General features: G+C 43.0%; 1 protein-coding gene and 1 non-coding gene across 2 annotated transcripts in view; both read left to right on the forward strand.

The window, feature by feature from the left end:
- WDR48 (WD repeat domain 48) overlaps window positions 1-18,495 on the forward strand; it is a 51,371-nt gene that overhangs the window by 567 nt on the left and 32,309 nt on the right. The window contains exons 2-5 of the mRNA XM_004708569.4: window positions 13,450-13,590; window positions 15,620-15,698; window positions 16,305-16,387; window positions 16,508-16,637. Of these exons, the coding sequence (XP_004708626.1) occupies window positions 13,450-13,590; window positions 15,620-15,698; window positions 16,305-16,387; window positions 16,508-16,637 (433 nt within the window). The remainder of the gene's footprint in view (window positions 1-13,449; window positions 13,591-15,619; window positions 15,699-16,304; window positions 16,388-16,507; window positions 16,638-18,495) is intronic.
- Window positions 16,664-16,834, forward strand: LOC115871267. Its single transcript, XR_004047198.1, has one exon. It is a non-coding gene; the product is annotated as a U1 spliceosomal RNA (small nuclear RNA).

Consider the following 18,495-nt stretch of genomic DNA (forward strand, 5'->3'; position numbering starts at 1 on the left):
AGGGAGCTTTCTTTCCCGTGCGGAGGGAAGGACGCGGGAGTGGACTGGTGTTAGTGGGGACGTTATAATTTTAAGTTGTTCTGGAATTTAATTTCAGCTTCGCCGAATCTTTTTTTCTTTTTCTTCCTATTCATGATGCAGTACCCAAGGGTAAAGAGTTAGCCAGTCCTTCCATGCGCGCCTTTTGCCATCGGGAATTCACGTTGATATTAGGGATTTTACAGTTATTGCTGCCTTTCTGTGTCTTTCAGAGAATAAAAACCCGAGTACAGGTGTCTTTGCCCGCAGTTTTATTGTCGTGGGACGTGGAGCATTAAATCGCTAACCATTGAGCATTTACCTAGGGAATTAAGAGTGTAGGGGGGGAAAAGTGTGCCATAAGTGAGCCGGGCATTTTCTTTATTTAACTTTTTATTGCGGTTTACAAGAGAATCTTTACACAGCAGATCTTCCGTTTTACAGTCAACAAATTTATATACATTTTGTTTCAACTCATTTCAGTCCTCTGAGTGTGCCACCAGTATCCCACTCCTCCCATTGTTTCCCGTTTCCATTACTCTATACTAGATGCTTTCTCCGTAAATAAATATATGCTGTCCTTTTGATCTTAAATGGTTGATTCTTCTAATGCGATGGTTATTTTCTGGTGGCATGGTGGTGGTGTGTTGGCTTGCTCATCACAGTCTCAGAAACTCACGAGGGCAGTTCTACCCTGTGCTACAGTGTCGCTGTGAGTTGGCTTCTACTTGATGACAGGGAGTTAGGTTTGGGTTCGGGTGGTTATTCTTACACAGTTACAGACCTGATAGGTGACTAGGGGCCACAGCCTTTTGGGGGGAGGGGGGCGGGATGAGGGTGCTGTAGGGGTGACCACCAGTTGCTCTCCAACCAGTAAATCTGATGATCCAGGCTTTCTTGGTAAAACACGGCTGTATGTTTTTGTACTGGTTGAAATCCGTGATTGCTTAATAGGACAAAGGGCACCCTCAGTAAGGTAAAAAGCCCTAAAGGCTTCCGGGACAGTTCACCTTTGTTCGAGGGATCTCATTGATCATTGTAGTGTCTCTGTTCATTGGATGTTCTTTGAATTAAGAGATTAATATGCAGGCATCAAAGAACAAAAAAATCATATAGTGGATAAGGGGGAGTGCAGATTGGGGACCCAAAGCTCATCTGTAGGCAACTGGGCATCCCCTTACAGAAGGGCTGCGGGGAAGAGATGAGCCAGTCAGGGTGCAGTGTAGCAACGATGAAACATACAACTTTCCTCTAGTTCTCAAATGCTTCCTACCCCCCTCTCCCAACCATCATGATCCCAATTCTTACTGTACAAACCAGTTAGACCAGAGGATGTACACCGGTACAGACAGGAACTGGAAACACAGGGAGTCCAGGACAGATGATCCAGTCAGGACCAGTGGTAAAAGTGGCAATACCTGGAGGGTGGAGGAAAGGTCGGGGAGATAGAGGGAACCTATGACAAGGATCTGCATATAACTTCCTACCTGGGGGCCGGACAACAGAAAAGTGGGTGAAGGGAGATGTCAGACAGTGTAAGATATGACAAAATAATAATGATTTATAAATTATCAAGGGTTCATGAGGGAGGAGTGGCGGGGAGGGAGGGGAAAAATTAGCTGATACTAAGGGCTCAAGTAGAAAGCAAATGTTTTGAGAATGATGAAGGCTACAAATGTGCTTGACACGATGGATGTATGGATTGTGAGAAGAGTTACGAGCCCCCAATAAAATGATTTTTAAAAGATTAATATGAATTTAAATAATCTAAAACCATGCTGTTTGGTGATTTTTTTTAAAAGCGTGTAAGTGATCAGATTTGGGTAACACCAGAATCCAAGGTCCCCTCCCAACTAAAATGTAACCCAAAGGTGTAGCTTAATTGTGTTGTCACTGGACTATATCAAATAGTGAGATTAATTAGCTCGTGAACTTCCCCCGATTGGTCACAATAGTTAAGGATTTAGGCAGCATCAATGGAGAGCCTTAACAACCTGAGAAGCTGATAGATGCTGTTGTTCGAAACACTACAGTCACACACACCATGGGAGAGTTCATTAGACCTCTACCTGTTTCTTTCATGAAGAAGTCATCATGTGGAAGACATATTAACTGCAGCATGGGTGCAAGACTATTTTAATCTAAAGGTGAGCCAACACATGTAGGATAAAGGAGATGGTGATTTCTGGCTTTGGTTGTTTGAGTACAGAACCAGAAGTGGGTTGAGAATTTGGCACTTTGTTTTTAAGAAGTACAGCAACCAGTTGGTGGAGCGACTTGAAGCTCGTTCCTCTGAAGAACCTTTGCGAGAAATGTCTGCAGAAGAGGCGTCGGGGCCTTGTCAGGGGCTTTAAGAGCCTGTCCACATTGTATGGAACCAGTGAGGGAAACCAGAGATGGGTATTTCATTTCAACTTGGAGAGTAGATTAGAAGTGTCTTTAAAATCTGCATGTGCAGTCAAAAAAGTATGAATTGTATTTCTTTTCAAGTAAAGCTGTGATAGGGTTTCTACTAGAAAAATATTTCAGTGGCAAATCTAATAGCGCAAAGAATTGCTACTAGTGTGCTAGGGAAGACATGCATAGGCTTATTCCAGGCAAAACACACTTAAACGTGTCTGTGATCAGTACATGGCTGCACACAAGTTTTGTCAATGCACTTGCCTTAGTTCCATTAGGGTATCTCAACAACAACAAAAAAGTTGCTGTGAAATTTTTAAAAAGTGTTAAGGTGAGGGCTAAGAGTAAATGTTTAACGGTACTCCAGTGGGCATCTTCCTGAATTACGGAAGCTTACCAATGCATTCTGCATGTTAGCAAGGCTGTTCACATCCCTGGCCCATCCTCAGAGGAGATTAGCATTTCCCATTCCCTTTTTATTTTTTTTAACTGAAACCACTTTAAAATGGGTAAAAGGGGAGATTAAGTGATAAGATATTACATTTTGGCCTAACTACATCTGCCACAATTGATTTTCCAGTGTATATAACATGCATTTTAAAGAAGGTCAGGAAAATCTCATGCTTAAGCCGAGAGGAAAGCCTATCAGCCTCAGTGAAGGAAGAAATTGTGGCTGCAGTCCAGAAACTGGTGGGCAACAGCCATAGAATTACCACTGACCTGTTAGCACCTGAACTTAGGCTCTCACATGGGTTAGCATTTTTAATTTTAGTGACCGTTTTGTCCTCGGCAAGGTTTCGGCTCAGTGGATGCCAAAAGCTTTGCATGAGGATCAACTAGCTCAAAGGGTTGATCTTTCCAGCAACCTTTTAAGCAAGATCAGAAATAACGAAAGTGATTTTATTCAGAGCCAAGGACCGTTGTGGATTTCCCAGTAAAATCCCGAGAGAGAGGTCCAATCAGAGCAATCGTGTCTGAGGGATTTGCTGAGTCAGTTAAATTCAAGGCATGCAGGTCAGTTCCGAAAGTTGTGGTGACTGTCTAGGCATTCCAAAGGGGTGATCTTGATGGATTTTCTCAAAGGACACAGGATGATCACAGGGGAAGAAGCTTTAAGAAAATTGAAAGCTATACTTGTAAGAATAAGGCCAATAAAGTTGTTTGGAGGATTTTCCCCATCGTGTCTCCTATAAACAGCATGGGTACTGGGTGGAGCTGACCCCCTCAGGCTTCTTGGTCACCCAGAGACAGGGTTCAGACCAGCTTCCAAGCTCCAACCTTCTAAACCCTATTTCTCACACCGCCTACTCTTCCTGTGGCACTCTTATTTGTATGCTTTAGTGGTTATGCATTGAGGAGCTAACCATAAGGTCAGCTGTGTGATACCACCAGACACTCCGTAGGAGAAAGACAGGCTTTCTACTCCCATAAGGAGTTACAGTCCTGGAAACTCACAGGGGCACTCACTGAATGAGTTGCTACTTAACTCAAGTAGCTTGTAAAACATTGTCTTTGTGGACAATAGTTTGCCAGTTGACCTTGATTTCTCTCAAAACCATTGTCTTCAACCCCCTTCCTTCCAAGTGTTTGGTTATGCCTTACACGTTTTCGTAGCTTTATAACCTGTATGCTCCACTAGGTTCAGAACACATATATACCTAAATGTCTTCTGTAGCAAAAGTCAGCACACGTACATAAATATCTTCTGTCAAACATGTACACACACACGTAGGGGTATACTCCCAGGCTCCCTCCCACACCTGTGCAGCCTGGGCATCTACCATGCATCCACTTGAAGATCGCTGCTATTGTAGCACTGTTTACCTCTTTCACCTCTCTAACTCTTGTACCCTCCCAGTGTCTTTCCTGGCCTCCATAATTTTTGTTGACCTCCCTCTTAGTGTAGCAATACTTTTTGACTCACCTTCATGTAATCAAACTAAGGCTTGTCAACCTGAATATTGTGGACATCTTGGTAACTTTTTTGCTGTGGAGATGGTCAGTTGTAGGATCCCCACCATCATCTTCTGCCTCCACTTAATGCTTGCTAGCAGCATCTCCCCACTTGTGACAACCAAAAGTGTTTCCAGATATCTTCCAGTGTTCCCTGGCATTCAGAATTGCCCCAGTTGTATCCTTTGCCTCCTGCTGTATATGTATCTGTCCGACATGATGTTTTTGTCTGAATGGTGCCATAAACACACTGTTCTGTGGTTTGCTGTTTGTCAGAACTGTGAGTGTATGCCCCCATTGACCCAGCAATTTGTCTTCTCAAATCGGAGTTACAGATATATATATATATATATATATATCTGTTACATATATATATATATCTGTTACATACACATATATATATCTGTTACATACATATATATATATCTGTTACATATATATATATATATATATGTACTGATAAAGGAAAGGAAAAATCCAGGAGTTAAAAAAACAAAGTATGAAAAAATAAATTAATTAATTAAAAGTATGCTTCCATTTCCACAAAGGAAAAGAATGGGTTTTTAAAATTTGAAAGGATATAAAGTATTGATTATCTCTGGGGGATTGGATTATGTGATTAGCAATAGGATGAGATATTGAGGCCTTGAAGGAGCCTTGGTAGGGTAGTGGTTACACGTTGGGCTGCTAACCAAAATGTTAGCAGTTCTAAGCCACTGCAGGAGAAAGATCTCCTTGAGAGAAAGACAGACTTCCTGTGGGAGATATATACCTAGGTCTTTCGCTTAGCTCAAGAAAGAATTCACTCTGAAGCCTGGATTGTGGTCCAAGTGAGTTTTATGAAAGATAGAAGAAGCTTCAGGTTTACACAGGCACCTCAGGGCACTTCACCCCACACGCACGTGGAGATCACTGCACGACCTCCTATCTCTGAGGAGCAGCTTGAGCTCTGGATTTGGCTTTTCAGGTCCTCTGCTGGGAGGCATGGCTGATGGTCCTGGTTGACCCCATTACCACCCCTTCCTGGCCAGAAACTCAAACCTCTGAGCATGCACAATGGATGCCCCAGTCCCTACGCTAGCTACCTAACATTTCTACTCTGGTAAATAGTTACAGTTTTGGAAACCCACAAGGCTAGATCTCTGCTGCCCTATAGGGTCACTGTGAGTTGGAATCAATTTGATGGCAGTGAGTTTGGTTTTGTTATGGAGTTCCTCGATGACACAAAAGATTAAGTACTTGGCTGCTAATTGAAAGGTTGGCACTTAGAGCCCAGAAGCCCCTCAGAAGAAAGGCCTGACAATCTGCTTCTGAAATATCACAGCCGCCGAAAACCCTGTAGGAGACAATTCTACTCAAACACATAGGGTCAAACTATGAGTTGTAATCGAGCCAGAGGTAAATGGTTTGTTTTGTGTTATTTAAGATGTGGGATATCTAGCTTTAAAATATACAGATCTTTATCTTTTTTACCATTTTACAAAATATTGTTTGCTCTTGTAAACAAAAATGTGTTTCCATTTTGAAAAGGTACATATGGGTCTCAACTCACAGCTATTGAATTGATTCCTACTCATAGCAACCTTATAGGACAGAGTAGAGCTGCCCCCGTGGCTTTCTGAATGTAACTCTTTACAGGAGTTAAAAGCTTCATCTTTTTCCACAGGGTAGCTCCTGGTTTTGAACTCAAACCTTATAGTTAACACCCAACAAGTAACCTGTACTCTATTTCCAAAAAAGAACAGTGCTTTTGAGTCAGTTCCGTTTCCTTTGACCCTACGTGACAGAGTAGAACTGCCCCATGGGATTTCTAAGGCTATAAATCTGTAGAGAAGCAGAGGGCTGCATCTGTCTTCTCCAGTGGAGCTGGTGTGTTTGAACTACTGACCTTTCAGATTGCACCTGAGTTCTGTAACCTCTGTGCTACCAGATTGCCTTTTATAGGTTCTTTGCACAGTTGGTTAAAAGTTAGGCTGCTAACTGAAAGGCCTGTGGTTCAAACCTACCAGCTGTATTGTAGCATGGGAGTGAGATGAAGCGCCTTCCTCTGGAAAAGATGTACAGTCTTAGAAACCCTAAGGAACAGTTCTGCTCTGCCCTATAGGGTTGATATCAGTTGGTATAGGTTGGGTGATCTTGGGGTTGGTTTGTTGGTTTGTATGGGAGAAAGGAGATATAATTCATGAGATCTTAAATGGGACAAGGACAGTTCATCCGGATGGGGGACAGCGTCAGCATGAAGTCATCATCACATCCCAAAGACTTACAGACAACCAGCCATTTAAATAGCACATGGTAGTACACAGCAAGTGTCACAAAAACACAGTCGGTGGTCCGTTGCAGTCGTAGAGAGGACTACAAAAGCAGGAATGGGACCTTGCATGATTGGAATTATGCTAGATCGGAGAGCTCGCAAGATTGGTTCAGGACCCTCTGACTAAGGCAGTCAAGGTCTGGCCCTTAGTACTCCAATTTCCATGAAAGACACCCTGAAGCAGGGCCATGAGGGAAAGACTTAGGAGGGTGGTTAGCGACTAGCTAGGGGAGTGGAAGTCATCCACTTGCCCTTGAGGGGTCTGCCTGAGAGCAAGTGTGAGGATGACCCGGTACTGGGCAGTGTTTGGTTCTGTTGAACACAGGAAACTGCTGTGACAGCGCCTGACAACCACATAGCAGCCTGAAAGCAAGGCTGTTCACAGTGCCAGCGGGGATAGTCAGAAAGAATTCAGTGGAGGCTTCTGTAAGCCCTAGCCGTCTACAAACAGTGCTCAGAGTTTTAAGCTCTAATACAAGGGCAATAAGTACATTTTGCCTTTGGTTCTCTATTTCTAGACCAGGAGACAGTAATTCTGAGTTTCCTTGTCAAATTGTAGGCCCAAAGAACCTTGAGACTTAGAATAATTGTTAAATAATCAGATTACCGAGAGGGGGTCACGGGTGCTGTTTATTAATAGTTATAGGCATAGTGATATGTGTATATATAAAAGATGAGCACATGGCCTGCAGTCTTTAACTTCTGAAGAAACTGGATGTCAATTTGTAACTGTCAGAAACAATCCCGTATTTAAGCTCATCCATCTGATATATAGTCTTTCCAGGTAGTGAAGCGAGCCTTTTTACTTCCTGGTTGTACCTTAGTGCCGTAATTCAACAACCTGGATCTGTTGGTTGCTCTATGCCTCGTATCTTTCCCTCCAGCACAACTTCTGCCTTCTCCTGCTTGGGAATTCTTGAGATGTCAGGTTTGAATTGTTAGTGTTCCAACAACCACACCCTCAAAACTCAAATTCACTGCCATCGAGTCAATTCTGCCACAGAGCAACTCTATAGGACAGAGTAGAACTGCTTCTGTGGATTTCCAAAACATTATCTTTTAATGGCAGTAAAAGGCCATATTTCTAATGGTTCAAGAATACACATATTTAGTGTTGTCAACAGAAGGATTCGTTGTCTTGGAAATAACCCCAAATCTGTCTTAACCAGCTTCATGTAATAAATGACATGCATTGACTCCTGTAAATGAAAACAACAAATAATGCTGGTTTCAAGAAAAGCTCACTCTGACTCTCCACTCTTCTCCCCTTGTAAGCTCGCTATGAGTTATAATCAGCTGGAAGGCAGTGGGTTGGGTTGGGGTCTACCATTGAACTGCATACATTTTGGCTTATTCCCAAACTGCCGATGCCACGCTTCCCTTCTTGGTGGCATGGAACAGGGGGGATGAAACACAGTCCTTAAGCCATTTCTCAGTGTTGTGCAGGATTTGCAATAAAAATCATTGTGAGTATGATAACTGTTAAAACGGGGCCTGCAAACTTCTCTGTAAAAGGCCTGATAGTATTTTAGGGTTCAGAGATCATACTGTTTATGCTGTAACCACTACAATCCCCATAGCCTGGAAGCAACTGTAAGGATGATCCTGAAGAGTTTCTTGAGTGGTTGTGACTGTGTTGTAATTAAGCTTTGTTTACAGGCAGGATGACCACTGGTTTAGGAGAAGCTGCTTTAGAGGATGTCCTATTTTTATATACAAGACTGCCTTTGAGTCCTTTTAAAAAAAGAAACAACCCTACTGAAATCTAATTTTAAGATGGAAAGTCTTGCTCCACAAGATTGGACTAGAAAATCCAGATTTGGAAATTACTGATAATTGGCAGATTTGCTGATTTATTTGAATGGGCTAAATTGGCTTAAGAGCTGTCAGTAGCCTTACACAAAGAAGTACATACTTGGTGATTCTGCCCGTTGTTGTTTTAGCATGCGTGAGACCGACCTGGTGAAAGAAGTCAGATCAGGGATTGCCTGGGATGGAATGAGAACTCCCAGAATTGGAGTGATGGTGGTAATGTTCTAGATGTCCTAGTATCAGTTTGGATTATGTAGTTATATTCGTTTGTCAGAGGTCAGCTGTAGATTTGTGTATTTAACCCTATGTAAAACTGACATACAAAAAGAAAAGAACCATGACAAATATTGAACTCGTGTTAATGTAATGCATTCTACATTAAAATTAGCGTGGAGTGTTATTGATGGTGTGGAGCTTTGGTGGTAGTTGAGCTGCCTACCTCAAAGTTAGCAGTTCAAAACCACTAGTCTCTCCAAGGGGGAAAGGTGAGCCTTTCCACTTCCATAATGAGTTGTGATTTCAAACATGTGGGTGGTATAGCAAAGTGTGGTGAAGAAATTAGATGGGTGGTCCCTGGCCATCAGAAATAACAGTGTGAAATATGAAAATAAAAATAATTGATAAATTATGAAGGGTTCATGAGGGTGGGGGAGGGAGGGGAAATAAGGAGCTGATACCAAGGGCTCGAGGGTGGGGGAAACCAGCCCCTCACACTATCACAGGTTCGGTAGACACGATCGTACAGTTATGATATATATAGATTATGGTAAAGTCATAGATAATAAGAGAGAGAGGAGACGGTAAAATAAAGGAGTCAGACACATTTCATGGTAGCATGCTCACCTCAGCCCTTCTGGGTGGTCCACGTGGGGATGCGGGAGGAGAGGAGGGCAGGAGAGTCTCTGCTCTTTATTTCTGGCCAAGGTCGATGTATACTTAGGGTGTGATTACAGGTAACCACACACATCACAGGAAAGGACTTCACAATAGGTATCGTATATTTAGGGGAGACAACTTGGGAGAAATCTTTCTGTATCCCACACTCAAGTAGGAAGAAAATGTTTTGGATATGATGGCAACATATGTACAGATGTGCTTGATACAACTGGATTGTCATAAGAGCTGTAAGATCCCCCAATAAATTGGTTTATTTAAAAAAAGAAGAAAGAACAGTATATGGAGCCTTAAAGGCTTGTCATCAAGCAAGATGACATCTAAAGTGAAGCTTCCACATGGAGCAAAAACACCAGCCTGTATAATCCAAGGATTGTAAATAATATAATCCAAATCAGAGCTTAAATTGTGAACACATGGTTTGCAGAAGGCTGTGGATGACAGTGGAAGATCAAAATCCATTTGTAGAGGCCACACAGATTAAGCCTCCAGTGACTCCCCACTGAGGGATGTGACTAGCCTTGTTAGCAGACAGAGAGCACTGTAAAGTTGGCTATGGCAGATATAGTTAGGTTAAAATGTAATAGTTTATCATTTGATCTCCCTCTTGACCCATTTAAAAGTTGTTTGACACCTTGGTTTTCACCTCAGGGGACCCTAACTAAGCAGAGGGCTTCCCCAAGTCTGCATTTCTCATTTTCAGACGTGAAATAACAAATAGGTATGTTGAACGGCTAAGACTGAGGTGTGTGCTCCTATAGCAGTTCATATAGTTACAAATCTGTCTTCAAAGAAAATTGTGATCTCAGAAAAATGCTTTTCCGCATGGCATACTGCGAATAACCAGAGATGATCAAGTTTGAAGTTCAGAGACAGATCACAGGAAATGCAGTGGATCATCCTACCATCTGATTTCTTTCCCAGATAATTGCTGGAAAATTTAATCATGTCCAGGCTTGCAGGGCCAGCTACAAATTCTTACAGTGTAAACTTAACTAGATGCTTGCTCCTGGGTTGATTACCCCATTTTTCTCTCTGAATCCCTTGAATTGGCTTTTCCAAAACACATACCTCGTCCTGCAGGCCTGGCTGCCCGCTCCATTGCAGAGCTCGTAGAGACACCCACCTTTTTCAAGGCATTTAAGGCAGTCTGATAAGTAAAAGTCCTCATCTTCTCGGCTTTTGTACTCTTAACTGAAGGGAATGTTCCAGGACCTTGTTTGTGTGCTCAGCTAATACCTCTGTCTTCTCATTTATCTCCTTTACTTTCACCTCTTCTGCTTACAAAGACTTACCTAGAACTCAGATAACAGAGCTTAATCTTTACAGGTGTAGAATACCAGACATTTCTTTCATGGTGCAGTTGGGTGGGTTTGAACTGTCAACAACTTTTTGTTGCTTATATTTTTCTAAATATTGTGCATACAAGCATTTGGTTCATCTATTATAAGCATGATCTATAGAGCTGATTTACACCCCTGTGCTACATGAGGATGTAAGCACCTGGCTTGGCAAGATGAAGACGCCTAGCTGGCAAAATTCTGAGTTTTTGAAGGCACTGCTCTAACTGCCATTGAAGTCAGTGCTATTTCATTCAACTTTGAAATGAACCCATTTTCTGACCTTCCTGCTCCCCTACCTCCACCAGCGTTTAGGATCGTCCCTATTTGTTGTTTAGTGTTATGTGCTTAACTTGATTTGGCCCCTTTTTCACTCACTTTGCTGTGCATTTACAAAATCCAAAGGAAAAGTCTGGCATTCTACACGTGTAGAATTAAGGCCCGTTTTCAACCAGGCATTTCCAGCTCTTGGTGAACCTCTGTCTTGCATGGTAGGCCTGTGCCCCCGGGATTTTCTTGGCTGAAAGTGTCTTCGGTAGCAACACTGGGCTTTTATCAATAGTAAGAGCAAGCTGCACCACTCAGGGACCTTTCTGCAAGGTTACATCTCAAACCCCGGTGGAGCAGGGCTCCCTTGAATCAGGAGTGACGCAGGGGTTGGGTTTTTGGGTAGAGAGTTACCCTGGCATGGGGAAAAATAGACTGGAGGAGCATAAAGTACATATAAAAATTACTTGGATAAAACTTAAATTATGTATTCAAAAAACCAATTTATTTTTATTTTTTTCTGTGTTCAGGCTTTTAATTGGCTCAAATTACAAAGATTCCCCCAAGGAAGTCCTGGAAGTGAAGTGTGGGACTCAGGCAGATCCCCACCTCCACTGGCCACCCTGCTCCCCCACAAGTGCATGTGGAAAAGGTCCCAGACCCTTAAATAATCCTAAAAAACTGAAGACATACGAGAGCCAGGCTCCCGGACCCTCCCAAACCTGCTACTCCATTCCTGATCCTGCCCCTGGCCCAGCCGGACCTGCAGACCCCACAGGAAGCAGAGTGCTGTGTAAACACTAGCAGGGCAGACCCCAAGCCCCTCAGCCAGGCCTTGTTTACCACAGGGCTGCCTGGGCACAGTGTGGCTTGGGTTGGGTTAGCTTGGGGCCAAGGCGCTGGCATGGGAGGGCCTTCTTCTTCCTCCACAGGAGGGTGGGCCTCTGTGGGCAGCGAGAAGCCCGAGCGACCACTTCTGGCTGTGCCAGGACCCTGGCCGACAGGGTGGCCGAGAAACTATGGCTGCTATACCCGGGCCACCAGATCCGTGACGCGTTGCCGCAGGTGGATGGCAAACTGAAACATGGTGGCCGCGAGGCTCTAAAAAACAATTTTTCCATTGTCAGAAAACATTTAGATCCACCGAAAAGAGTGAAAATCTCCATAGTCCCGTTACTCAGGGATATTTACTCTTAGCAACAGATATAAATGCCTCGTTCCATGGTTTGCAAATACGTACTGCAAAGGGTTATGGCGATGCACAATCTTTGCTCCCAAGTGGAACTTGTCGCTGTGCTATTTCCCCGGGAACATGGGCTCACCTTGTGTGTCTGTGTCACATTTTGGTCATTCTCACACGTTTTCAAACTTTTTCATAACACACTTAATAGATGACAGTATAATATTAACATAACTTTCATATGCATTAAGAAACCAAGAAATGTGTGACTCGCTTTATTGCAGTAGTCTGGAACCAAACCTGCAATGTCTGAGGTCTTCCTGTACAAGGGGGCTTCCAAGAGTTTGTGGAAACTTTATCTTCTAAGTCTGCTTTTCTGGATATGTTTTGGAGCCCCCTCATATGTTTCTCCTTCAAGGCATGTGTATTTATTTTGAACTATATTATGCATTTAATGTTTTGAAACATCTTTACAAGAATGATTGTTACATACTACTGTATTGGACAGTGCACATATCATTTTTAAAATGCCATGACTGTCATGCAATCTAGATATACATCAACATTTTAAATTCACGTTTATAGAAGTGTGTGCCAAATTTTATCCCGAAAGGATGCCTCTAAATCTTTGCCATTTTTAGATCACCCATCTTGTAGTAGGCTCCTTTAAGAGGTTAGCCTAGGCTTGCTTTGCTGAGAATTACTTCCACTTGACTGATGGTCAGCCTGGTCTCTTCTGATCTTTCCCCTTTGACCTGTCAGATATAATCTTTGAGAAGTTTGAAAACTGCGGTTCATCTGCAAAATAGTGTCTGCTGATTAGAGACCTTGGAGCCCCCAGAGAAGAAGAAACTGACAGAGACCGAATTTGACCTCGCAGCCACCTTGGTTCTTGGTGGTTTTCTAAGATCTAAGTCTGTCTTGTAGCAAATATTTGACTGTCTCTTAAGTTCTATACAGTGTAGTAAGGGAATCGTAGCAGGAGAAAAGGATAAACAAGTTTTTGTTCTCTTGCAGCTTTTGTTCATGAAGATGTAAACTAAACAGAAGGGAGAAATATGGAGTGCAGTAAGGACGGGGAAGAAACAAGTGAATAAGTGATAGGGTGATGGGGGTGACAGGAAGGGGACAATTAAAATCAGACGGTGCTTGGATTGAAAGATTAGCCCTATTCAGCACAGGATTTTGAGATCCGAGTGACCATTTGTAGACTGGATTTTCCTATTTCTTGTTTTATAAGTTAAAAAAGAAAAATGTTGATTGTTTGTCAGGTGTCCTATGTTATTCGAGATGAAGTGGAGAAGTACAATCGGAATGGGGTCAATGCCCTGCAGCTGGATCCAGCACTGAATAGACTCTTCACCGCCGGCCGAGACTCCATCATAAGAATATGGAGTGTAAATCAGCACAAGGTACACAGTCGAGTTTACACCTTCAGTCTGTGCTCACGGTACATTTCGTACATTTCGGTCTCTGCCTACTAAAGACCTTTCACAGCCTGTTGCTTAATGTCTGAGCATTGAGGTTTAAGGACATTGCAGCTGACATTCTGTAAGGCACTAAGAAAAACAGCCCTGGGTCTTTCCAAAGTGTCTTAGCTAAGGCAAGGGCTGTGTAAATTAGGTTTGTGCTAAGAGCTTTCTGCTGCAAAGGAACAAAGAGATGGGTCTCTTAGGGGGACAACTTTAAATGAGTTCCAGAAAGCCACTCGGTGTCTCTTTACAAACAGAGATGCTTGTGAATTTTTATACATCATTTTATGTCTTCATTTTAAAGTTGTTATGGTATGCCCCAAACCCACAGGGGTCTTATAAAATAATATCAGATCGATAAAAAAAATTGAAGATGCACACACTCTTGCTTTAGGAGGTTAATATAAAGTTTACTTTCTCAAGCAGGGGGTGTAAAGATAACCTCTCCTTCCCCCCAGTCAAATGGGAAAGGCATTTTGTTTGAATGCCCATGTTGCATAGAGTATAGGAAGGAAAGGAACCCTTGTAGAATCCTTAATGTGTGCGACACTGCTAGCATTTTCATGCCAATACACATCCTTCAGTGCAGCTGTTGCGATCCAATTCTGTAGAAGGGAAAGCAGGTTCAGAAAAACCCAAGATTAAATAGCTACTAATTTTCAGAGGACTAGAACCCTAAACGTCACGTGCTAGACCTTATATTTCTCTCAAGTAACGCTGTAAGTTCAACAAGCCTGACCTCGAGTCCAGAGAAAGAACTGCTGCTTTACATCATTGGGGGACATTGGTCCAGTGGGCTTTGGCTACTTTAGCAAATGGCAGTGGTGATGACCCAGTAGAGAGTAAGAAGGCCCTGGTGTTTGGCTTTGAAATGCCTCCTGGTACTTCTCTGTGATTGAGGGATCTCACCCCTGTGGGAATTCACAGTATTTCAAGCAACTTAAGTCCAGAAGACTCTGGAATGCTGGCTACCCTGACCTCACAACTTCTCCCCAAGGTTGTCCAGCATCATTTCTCAGGTGTATAGATTGCACCTCTGCCCAGATGTCTAGAACTTACCTGTCTTTAAGTGTAGGGTGTAACTAGAGTTTTTAAAATATCCTCGCCTGCCTGGTAATTAAGCCAGCTGAGAGGTCTAGAAGGACTCTCAAGTTACTGAATTGCAATGGCGGTCCAGGGAGTGCTCCCTCAGCCATCGCCTTCTTCTGTGATCCACTGTAGATAAAAGGGGAGGAGTGGTTCACTGAGAAGGTACAAATGGGTCAGGGAGGCAGAGACAGAAGTGCTCCTCTCCCCATGCAGTCAGACCAGCCTCCTCGGGACATCGCCAGACTCCTTTCTGCCCTGTGCTGTGGGCTTTTGCCATGCCTGATTTCAGATCTCCCTCGCTGGCAGGGTGAGATGGGTCCCATCCTGGTAGTGAACATTTTGTGCCCCCACGCTGCCAAGCCCAGAGCGCTCTGCCTGCACTCCCCAGTGCGCAGAATTGAAGCCCTTGTCCTAGAGTCCCGTGTGGATGGTGTGCCGTCAAGTCCATTCCCACTCTTCAGGAATCAGTCACACAAGTGCCCTGGAAGAAAATTCCCAACTGCATCTGTTAGCGGGCTGCCTCACCTGTGTGAGCAAACTAGACAGTAACTTACACTGCTCAGTTAAAAAACAGAAAGCAATTAATTGAATCATATAAGCATATCTGTAATTTGTGGTACAACCAGTTAACGCACTCAGCTGCTCATTGAAAGACTGGAAGTTCCAATCTACACAGGGTCTTCTTAGAAGAAAGACCACCTGGCAATCTGTCGACCGAAACATCAGCATTGCACACCCTAAGGAGCACTGTTCTACGCTGGTGCTCATGGGGCCGCCATGAGTGTGTGATGGGCTCCGTGGTAGCTGGGCTTTTATAATATTCCTAGTGTGGTTCATCCTCTGATACAACCTTATACCACTTTTGTCATTTTCCCCCTAGCAAGATCCATATATAGCATCGATGGAACACCACACCGACTGGGTAAATGACATCGTGCTCTGCTGTAATGGGAAAACATGTACGTATTTCGTTAGATTTTTGGGTTTCTAGAAGATTTTCCTCTGTTTGATGTATTTTTCCTTTTTTATATGATTTTTAAAAATGAAGTATAGCATGCCCACAAGTCTTACGAGTGTAGCTTAATAAGTTTTTGCAAAGCGTCCCTTTGTAATAGTACCCAAGTCAAGATGCAGAACACACCAGAGGCCCTGGTGTCCCCCTTCGAGTCACGGCCGTTACCCAAGGGTAACTGCTCTTCTCACTTCTGAACAGCATAGTTTAGTTTTGAGGGGCTTCCAAAAGTATGTGTAAAATGGAAATAACAGATAATGGAATTTTCCCACAAATTTTTAATCTCCGTTGTATAAAAAAACTCCTATGCGTACATTCTTCCTTAAGCCTTTGTTAATTGCCCTTTTTGTCCTAATTTTGGTCTTATCAGTTATTTTGTTTACAGTATGAATTACAGAGAATCTTCACAAACATTTGAAATAATGAGACTATTCCAGTTCATCTATGTGCATGTGTGTGGGCGTTAGCTTAAAATAGTGTTATATGTTAAAATAAAGCTTTAGTGTAATTATAAGTCATACCGAGGTGTGTCTTAATTGTTTGCCTTTTCTAGTAATATCTGCTTCTTCTGATACAACGGTAAAAGTATGGAATGCACATAAGGGATTTTGCATGTCAACATTAAGGACACATAAGGTAACATAACAACCATATAATTCTTAGTATCTGGGGTATGAGGCTGAGATCTGAGTATTTATGTGACTGATTGTCTTCACGATCTGCAGGGTGGATCATAGGATGTCTTTTCTGTTACAGGATTATGTCAAAGCCTTAGCATATGCCAAGGATAAAGAACTGGTAGCCTCAGCTGGATTGGACAGACAGATATTTCTTTGGGATGTGAATACTCTAACAGCACTGACTGCCTCCAATAACACTGTCACAAGTAAGGGCTTTAGAACCATTTTAAAAATACTTGCCTGGCAGGGGAGAAACTATGATCACGAAGGTGGGTTTCCCAGGGCGAGGCTTAGCCATTGCACTCCGGATGTGCTGACCTCTGTGATTTCCCCAAATGTGGAAAACTCAACTGTATAATTTGTAGTAGTGGAGGACTGGGGGGAAAAAACAAACACATTTTTAAAATGGTCATTTTTTTTTTCATCAAAATGTGATCTGTGTCATCATAAAGAATGGTGTATAAAAATCTTTGATAGGTTTGCATCGAGACAATGGTTCATATTTTCAGAGTGTTTCTACCTACACGTTCTAGCCTCCGCAGTATGATTAAGCAGTTAGGAGATAGCTCCTCAATGCAGCCAAAAATGGTAACTTCTCCTGGCTATTTTTGTACTTATGTCTGTCTCTGCTCCCTGGGTAAAGTATAAGGTCCTGCAGATCAGAAGAGTCCGTCTTATTACTACTTCATATCTCCTACAGCATTACCCGGCCCAAAGCCATCCACTAAGCAGCTACTGTTGATGGAAGTGGTGATTACCTGACAAAAGTACCCAGTTTTTGACTTGTAAAAGTGTTGCTGTATGTTAAGAGCCTTTGTGTTAATGGCCAAGATGGAAAATACCCAGAAGTAGGAAAGAAGGTTTTCTGTGTCAATTGTAGAAAGGCCCTTTCAGAAAAGCCTTAGAGCAGCGGTTCGCAACCTGTGGGTCGTAACCCTTTTGGGGGTTGAATGACCCTTTCACAGGGGTCGCCTAAGACATAACAGAAGCAAAATGTCAGTGATGAAGTAGCAACCAAAATAATTTTACTCGTAACTGTCTCCAGGCGGTCCGCCACATGCAGATACGCCCACATAGGAGGACCCGGCGTGAAGACTGTTCCCATGCTACAGCATGCTTCAAGACAAAATCTCATTGATTTGTCGTTAGAAATAAAGATTTCACAATATATAATTACGTATTGTTTTGGTGATTAATCATTATGCTTTAGTTATGTTCATTTTGTAACAATGAAAATATATCCTGCCTATCAGATATTTACATTGCGATTCATAACAGTAGCAAAATTACAGTCATGGAGTAGCAGTGAAAATAGTTTTATGGTTGGAGGTCACCACACATGAGAAACTGTATGAAAGAGTCGTGGCATTAGGAAGGTTGAGAACCACTGCCCTAGAGAATACAACCAATTCTAGAAAGTCTAGGGAGCTTAGCTACATACGGTGCTTTGAGAGGCAACTCACAGCCGCTTACTGAGGTGAGTGGATTCTCAACTAAGACCTCAGACTCCAGTCAGACTTACACAAGTCTAGACTTGAAATTCGGCCTCACCTGACCCACCCTGCCTGAGAAGCTTCTAGGCCAGGGGTCAGAGCTCTCAGGACCACGTTTCTGGGCAAGCCTGGCCTGAAAGGGCTGCTGTGTCCAGGACATGGGTGTGAACTACCTAGGTCCCTGTCACAGGTCCAGTTTGCAGTGACTTGGATGTGGCTCGGTGGATTACTCACACTGACATAGCTAAAGCACTTCTAGTAACACAGCCTAGTATGGCTCCTGTTTCTCATGTCTTAAAATGTGTGCTGCACTGTTTATCTGTAAATATGTGGAGCTCCAAACGCTGTATCCCCCTGGTGACTCTCAGCAGTGCAGTGGCTGCTTCCTGTGGAAAGTTGAATGTGACACATCTTTGTGCTCTGACTCTAGATGAAAGGTTTGATCCGAGAAACGCTCATAGGCGGGAGTAAAGCCGCAAAAGGCAAGGATTGTCCCCCGGTCAGAGTCCCAGCCAGGGATGGCAGATACTGCTGCAGAACCACCTTGCATAGAATGGTTTAGAGAGGGCGT

This window comes from Echinops telfairi, unplaced genomic scaffold, assembly GCF_000313985.2.
Source record: "Echinops telfairi isolate 266 unplaced genomic scaffold, ASM31398v2 ScPeMD7_4225;HRSCAF=4972, whole genome shotgun sequence".
Lineage (NCBI taxonomy): Eukaryota > Metazoa > Chordata > Mammalia > Afrosoricida > Tenrecidae > Echinops > Echinops telfairi.